Raw genomic sequence first — 8,522 nt, forward strand, 5'->3', positions numbered from 1 at the left:
GAAAATATGATAAAATTTTTTCAATCTCACGTTAATGTCACGCCATGGGAAACGTTTTCCACGTGATTTTCTCTTTATCACAGTTATATCCCATTTTCGCGGTGAAAATGGCCCACCTCGAAAGATATTTTAACATTTTATTCGCCATTTCGTTTTACACCTCCTTTTCCGCGAACTCGGTTCAAAAGCGCGCGAACTTCGAAAACGAGATTCTTAAAACGGTTCACAATAACCTGGAAAAAAAAGAGGGGTGGCTTTCATCCGAAACATGGGAAAAATCCGTCGGATTTTTCAAACGCTGACGCGTTCGACTATGAAAACGGCTCGGCCATGCTCGGCAAACTGTGAATAGGCGCAATATAAAATGCAAATGACACTTTCGCCGAACTGTGGAGGAGGGAGGGGGTGTCTCATTTTCGCGGAAAGCCGTTTAAAAAACTGCCACCGCAGATGTTGCTTAAAAAACTTGTAAAATGTACGCGATCTGCATGATACACGGTCGTGAAAAACTTTGTCGTAACCTGGACTATTTATCGCTGGTGGGGGAACAAGATCATTTTTAACCCCTTTAACGCGTTGATCGCCAAAGTGGTTTTGCTCGAAAGTTTTCCTTGAAGCTTAAATTTTCCTTCGAAACAATAATGCTATGTTATTATAATTTATCAGATATGATAATATTACTCTTGTCCACGATTTTTCAGCAAATTCACCCCTATATAAATAATATAATATTCTTCTTAATAATAGAAGAATTTTAAAATCTTTGTAATATTCTGTTTAAAAAAATCATTTAAGATGTACGTATTTTCAATTCTATTTTTGAATAAATATTAATTCTCGTTTATAATAATAAATCACTCTCTGAATCAATTTCTGAAATATTATTATTACATCCTATATAACGTGGCGATCAACAATTGGAATAATTCTTACCTCGTTCAATTTATAATTTTTCTTCACTTCGAACGTAGATGATAAAGAGATATATATGTACACTGGTCGAAATTGAGAGGAAAGATGGAGGAAGATCGGTGCCAATAAGGTGCTCGAAGAAGATTGAAGTAACGATCGAAGTTCATATGATGTTAATGTTGTCTTCGATCGCAGGCATTTCGAATTTTCACCTCCGGACTTCCGCTTGTCGAGATCGAATCTTTATTTATGGACCGAATTTATTTTCACAACGTTTCGAGGACTCCATTTGCAGGCATATAAATCCGGCATACGTGTTATATAATTGTTCCTTGGCCATTAATTATGAAGAGATCAACTTTAACGAAGAGATATCTCCAAGAATACAGATGAAAGTGCGTAAGCATTTGCATGCTGAGAGGAATTACGATCCTCTAGGATGTTTTTTTAATTAATATTAATGCGACTTTAAGCTCGCCTTTCTCGTTAACCGTGATAGATCGCGTCGACCGTTGGAAACAAGAAACGAGATTCCAGGAAATTGATCATCCGCTCAAGAAAAGAAAATCTATTACTCAAGTCGTTTTCTTTCTTTTATTCTTTTATCCGAATTAACAGGATCTTTTGTCGAAGATCTATGATTAATGTATTCAATATTTAATGTTTCTTATGTTGATATCAAATATTTTCGATCTCTTGATTTCATAATTTTCTTTAAATGCCAAATAACGATGACAAATCTAACTAGATTTTAAAATCTTATAATGGGAAGATGAAAGATCCTAAATTATTTTAAATTTAAATATTTTTCGATGAAAAAACAGAAGATTACAAAGTTTTTACTTCTTCCTACTTCTTTCATATGTCATTTAAAATTGTACATTTTTTTTTATCAAAAATTTTTAAATCTAATTACATATTCATATATGCTATGAATTTCGAAATTAGAATTCTATTATTAGGATATTATAGAAATTAGAAATGTTAAATGACGTTGAGAATTTATCATCGAGACGATGATCGTTTAAAAAGAAGAGAAATCATCAATATAATTCAAAATCAAAAAATCAAAAACGAATCGCCATCGATCGATCGATATCGTTGGACAAATTGGGCCAGATTAATCGCTCGTCGCTTTTCCAGAAATCACTTTCTGAATCCACCAATTATTTATCGGCAGACAATGGCCGATCGTATCGAAATCTGCATTTTCCGTTAGACAACTAGAATTTCCGGGAAAACGCATCTCAAATCCGGACGGCGATTAATCAATCCGGCCGGCAAATCGAGCTTCATGGTCCCCGTTCCCGATGAAAAATGAATTCCCGCCCCGATTTCCAATCGATGATCATCAACGTGACGGCTCGATCGAATCTCGTGGACAACTTTAAAAAGTGCCTGGCATCTTTATAAGACGAGGTAACGACGACAGCTTTGTGTTTCGTAGGGAAATTTATAAAAATAATTGAATTGTTGAAGAAGAGACGACGATGAGGAGAAGAGGAGACGATGCAAAGAAAACACGTATGCACTTTAATAAAATTTCAAATTAATATAACTATATTAATAATATTCATTGAAATAAATTTTATTTTTAATAATCTTCTCAAATTATATTTAATCGAACAAATTTTTCTCATTGTTACAACAAATACATTTTATATATCACCAAATATTACAAGATTTCACTAAAGTATTGAATAACACTTTTGTAAATAATGTATGTAAAAATATTTCAGAATAATTTGCAAATCATTATTCATAACAATAATGCAAAAAATAGGATGAATAAAAAAATTGAAAATCTTTTGGATAAATTTATTTAGAATAAAGTTATAAAGTAACATGGAGTCCTCGAGAGAAAAAATTGATCCATAAAACACCACTGAAAGTGTATAATGAAGAACCGATCAAACGATCGATTTTTAAGAAAGACTGATAAATCGATCAGCGCGGAAGAATGGAGGGCAGGTGCAGGGTGCGGGGATCACACTTACAAGACTTACGATCGGCGTGTCTGGTCCTCTTGCGTTCCCTTGGCGTTGTCCTCGTTGCAGGCGTTTTCGTCGCCGTCTTCACCAGGGATTCCAGCAACTCATCATCGCCGTCAGTCAGATTTCCATTTGTGTTCTCGTCGCGGAGCAGTGGGCCCAATGAGGTGCGACCTGAAATAGAAATTTTACATTCCTTTGTGATATATGTTCAAAAGTCGAATTTATCTCTGTAAAGAGTTTAATATGTGAACTTTTAATTGAAAACGGATGAGTAATATTATTAATTATAATTAATCGTGAGATAGTAAGGATAATAAAATATCTAGAATCGAAAAAAGGATGGTATTCCATCACGTTTCGATAGTTAAAAAAAGTTCGTGTTTAAGAAACGAGGAATCACAAATTGAGAATATCTGATTAGAGAGCGGAATATTTCTGAACTTTTCACAGAATCAACGATGAAAGATGCATTCCGGATGAATGTGTCATCATGTGGAAAATTATTTCATCGAATCGAGGCTGAATTTGTTTGAATTTTAAAAAAAATCTAAGAGAACGAGAGAAGAATTGATAATGAAATTCTACGCAGATTATTAAAATTCTTATCAGAATTTTATTTTAAGTTTCTAATAATTTAATCTTTCTAATATGTACTGACATATTAGAACTTTGAAAAATTCATGAAAAAACTATAATTTTACTTATTGTTACCGAAAAAAGATTCCATTGGTATCTTAAATTGGATTTTATTTTCACAAATCTACCTGAAAATCTTTCCATTTTAGCCAATATTAAAAATTTAACGATTATTTCCCTTTTTACATTTCTATTTCTTCAGAAGAAAACGTTCATATTGTATCAACAAAGAACACACATTTTAAACATCAGAATCATAATTCCATTCAAAATCGAAATACAAAAATGACACGTGAAAAAATAAATCTAAATTTTCAGAAATACACTCTAAATCGTATTAAAATTCTAAAAATCTTCCAATCTCAGCGACATCACATTTCCATTCAAAAGATACAAATAACCACTTTTTATCTTCTCTATCATTAACAATTCTCAGTAAAGATTTCTGTCTCCAACCAGAGAGACTGTATCGTCGTCTCACGACGTTTACTCGGCTCCAACTCTCTGCACAAGAGGACTGGGCCATTCTTCTTTCGGTCTCCGGTCAACTCTTGGCGGAACAGTCTCTCTCTCTATGTTAGTGGTCCGGGGGGCAGAAACTTCGGAACCGTCAAAAGCACGGTGAGTTCCTTTGAGAGCTTCTTTGAAACTCGGCTGAAAGAAGCTTCCATTGGCGGTCTCTGTGGCTGTGTAAATCCGATAGGAAGGTGGTGCACAGGAAGAACCAGTAAAGAAGGGATGGTGAGGGGAGAGGGTAAGAAGGAATTTCCATGAACTAGGGCCGAAATGAGGGACCAAGTTTCGCGATGTGGTCAACGTGGGTACTCGATGTCGCAGACTGCCGCTGGACTTTTGTGCCCTGTTTATCCTCGAGACGGTTAAACTTTAACATCAGGATTGTCCGACACTCGACCATTTAGATTAAACGATTTTATTGCGAAAAAGAGCTTCCTGTTTTCGACTAAAAGTTCGAATATTATTAATCAGATTAGATTTGTAATTTAATTATAATTTAATCGATTGGTTTATACGTATTATTTAATCCATGGAAAGTTATTTATAATGTATTTTCATAATTTGCAATTAACAAGAGTTAATTCTTTGTAATTAATAGAAATAAAAATCATTCAGAGAACACAGAATTATTCATTAACTGTTACAAAAATTCAACTATTTGCATTCATATTATATATTTTTTAAATATATCCAAACTTCAACAGTATAAAAGGATGATAAAACACATAGGCAACTTTGGGTATTTAGATATTTTATAGAGGAGCACAGGGGAGAATAAAAGGAAAGAAAAGTTATGACGGCCGTGTAGGTGAAGTAGTGCACGAGTATTGGCAAGTTTATGAGCCGTAAAGGGATGGCTTTGCCCTCCAGGACCTTTATACGCATATGGTCCACGCTGCACGAATAAAAATTCTTCTTTCAAGTGGAGAGGAAAAGAGAGAATAAAAGGTCACGATCGTAGACGATTTTGCGCGATCTCGAATGATATCAGCTTCGCTTTCATCCAACATTTCCAACATTTCGAGAAAAAGCGAGGCGATCATCGCCCATGGTGCCATCTGATGGTTAATCTTGGCGTGTTACAAGTTACCGTAAAATAGCTGCTCAATTGTGGCGGAAATAACACCATTTTCGAGATACAACCGCGAGGAGGAGATTGTTTCGTTCAGGTGTGGAGAATTTGGGATTTGTCGGAGATTGGCTTCGGTAGAATCTCGTGGAATGTTATCTTATCGGGAATTTTTATGTCTCTTCAGATGCGATAGTATTTTGAAAAATATATTTTTTTTCTTGAGAATTATTAATTTTTAATAAAAATAATAAATTAAATTTGAAAAGAATTAATCGAAGAAGCTTTGATAATTTAAGTTTCTTGATATTGTTTAATAATTAATTCCTCTTTCATTTTGTCAATAAAACAAGTTAATTAGTTGTCAATTAACAAGTTAAGTTGTTTTATTCTATAATAGAAATAATATATATTATATATTATATATATAATACATTTTTAAGAAAATTTTGACTTTTTTTAAGAGAAACATCATCACGAATGTAAAAGTTCCATTTTCCATATTTCTTGCATTATATGAATTTAACTAATTAATCTTATTATTCTGCATATTTTGTCTTCTTATCATCTTATGTGACAATAAAAATTTGAAAATTTTATTTAATTGAATCTTAAACAAAAAAATTTTGATGAAGTATTACATAGCATTAACGTGTGTCTAGAGTAGCAGTAGTAAATATCAATATGTAGTCAGACAAGTGACTATTAGAGTGATAATATCATCTCTGACAAAAGATCTAATAAATTTATATTATGATACCACTATTTCCATTTTTATTAATCTCTTTTTTTATTTTTCTTTTTTAATAATATAATCATAGTAAGATGCTAAAGATTACTTAGATTTAAAATCTAGATCAAGAATTAACGATTGCTTATTTTGATTTAATACATACAAAAATTAATCCTCAATTTGAAACGTTAATTAATTTAATAAAATAACTAATAATATCTTAAACAACTTTTATTCACTTTCAGAGAAGCAATATCCTTTTTTTTCTTAAATATAAATTTTCTCTTCTTTGATCTTCTTCCTTTTCTTTCTTAGTTTATTATTCATATCACTTTACCAAGGAAACAAATTTAACAATTTTTTATCAAAAAAAAAAAACCATTCATTATAAATGAGAAGCACTCTTAAGAAAAAAAAAATACTTTCAGAAGCAAAAACAACCTGTCATAAACAAGATTCCATTAGCTTTTTCGAGTCGAAAAGTCTCGAGAAAATGGCGGGAAAAAAAGTTTCGGGAAAATGGTGAGGAAATATTAAAGTAAGGACGAGGAAATCCCATGTAAATTTCCCTCTCCCGCACGGGATTATCTTCTAAACGCGATTCTTGCGTTTTTTTAGCTGCATATTTCTGAAATGCCGTTACTTTTCATTTTCAGGTAATATCGTCAAACAAGCCAAGCTATCCCCAAATTTAGCCTCGAGAGCGTTTGCTTAAGGAGGAGCATTTATCTCTTGCAGGCCACAGTGTTGCGGAAACGAGGAGAAATTCTCGCACTTTGTTCTTATCTGGTGGCTACCCCTTTTAAGACACGTTATATTTTCCATTCTTTTAAGGAGGACTGCGAAAACTTTGGTCCACTCCTCTTTATCCTGAGTAACAGGGAGTTCGAGAGATTCTGAGAATGAAAATTCTTTTTTTTCTTTTTTCTTCTTTTTATTTTTAAATTTCATGAATTGTTAATATTAATTTTGATATCTTAGAATATAAGTATATTCTAAATGTTAGTATTAAATTTTTTTAATACAAGATTAACTTGAAGGGATTAAAATATATGTAGTATTTATAGATATTAATAAGTTGTATGTAAAATTGATGGTTTGTTTTCAGCCAAAGAAAAATAAAAAAAAAAAATGGGAGAAGAAAAAAGAAATATGGAAACATTGCAGTGATTTCTGGTGTTCGATCGAGCACCAACAAGCAACGATATTATTGCGTTTTATTGCCTTGTTCTGTATTCTACGAGCCAGACGTCGTGTAATATAGAAATATGAAACTTGTCGATGGCAGGATATTAGAATATTTCGATCAATCGAACGATGCGTCACGCAGAAAACAGATTTATGTTGCAAATTGCGTCTAGATGGAAAAACGAACCTCACAGATGGTTTGAACGATGCTCTTATTGGGAGCATAAGATCATCTGTGTTGAACGTTAATATTGTAAAAATATTTCTATCATTTTTTCCTTTGTTTTTCATTCTTCCGCTTTACAACAGAAAATTATAATGCCGATGAAAGTAAAATTTTTAAAATAGAAATTTAACTCAATTTTCGCATCGCATAAAATTCATCCACGTTCACCATATGTAAAATGTTAAATTTTTATCACCAACAAGCAATTTATTTTCAACTACGTGATTAAATATCGCAAACATAAAGAGAAGAACGATTGCAACGAGAGGAAAAATAAAAAAGATCGTAATCTATCGTGCGAAGCAAAAAAGGAAGAGATTCAAGCAGGAATCGCAAAGTTTAAGAAACTTGGAGTCGAGGGAACGAGTAAAACGAACGAGTAACAAGAGAAATAAGTAACAACGAAAAACTCACCATCTTTCCTCTGTCTTCTCCACGGAAGGGTGCCGTGAATACTCTCGACATCGGAGATATCGCTTCCAAGCAATTGTCTGAGCTCCGCGTCCGCGCGATCCTCTTTCGTCCTGAATTTGCCAACCTGCAACGACCAAACCAGTCGTCGAATTCATATTAGAACGAAAATTGTTGAGAGTTATATATTGTACTGCCAAACTGTATCAACGATACTGCTATTTTTCAGAAAAAAATTAACACTTTCATAATTTTTATTCAATTCCAGATAAATAATTTCAATTGCTATTAATCTCTCTCTATTCTAGACAAAAAAGTGCAAGAACTAACAAGATATATATCCAGTATACAATTTCTAAAATCTAAATAAATAGTAACCAGAAAACAGAAAATCATCAATCTTTATAAATACAAGAGTTCATTGATCCACATCAACTTACAAAATAAAATGTTATAACTTTATTCTTTCTAAAGATAAATACAAGAAAAAAGGAATGCAGAATCTAATTAACTAATTATATTCAAAAAAAAGAACTAATCATCTCAAAGTTGTTTTTGCACAAAGATGCCAACCGTTGTGATTCTAAACGATCACAGTGAACCTGCGCCCTCGACAACGGAGGATACGTAATCGCGGACGAGAAACGAGAGCGGGATATTAATGCAACGGTGGGCAAGAAAAGAAATTGATTCTACCCGTGGCAAAAAAAAGAAGCAATTTATTCCCCCTCGTGCCATAATGCCCGTTCACGCTCCGATAACAGTGTTTGATGAGAGGTGGCCCTTCCCAAAGATTTTCAGTCGAAAGAAAAAAAAAAAAAAAAAGGAAAAAAACAC

The 8,522-nt window shown here is 32.9% G+C and overlaps 1 protein-coding gene across 1 annotated transcript in view; it reads right to left on the reverse strand.

Moving 5' to 3' along the window:
* The window catches only part of LOC102676207 (FH1/FH2 domain-containing protein 3), a 209,166-nt gene that overhangs the window by 3,579 nt on the left and 197,065 nt on the right, over positions 1-8,522 (reverse strand). Inside the window, exons 19-20 of the mRNA XM_031514681.1 lie at positions 7,689-7,812; positions 2,910-3,077 (exon numbers count right to left, since the gene is read on the reverse strand). Of these exons, the coding sequence (XP_031370541.1) occupies positions 2,910-3,077; positions 7,689-7,812 (292 nt within the window). The remainder of the gene's footprint in view (positions 1-2,909; positions 3,078-7,688; positions 7,813-8,522) is intronic.

The sequence above is a fragment of the Apis dorsata genome, unplaced genomic scaffold (genome assembly GCF_000469605.1).
Source record: "Apis dorsata unplaced genomic scaffold, Apis dorsata 1.3 scaffold_1104, whole genome shotgun sequence".
Classification (NCBI taxonomy): Eukaryota; Metazoa; Arthropoda; class Insecta; order Hymenoptera; family Apidae; genus Apis; species Apis dorsata.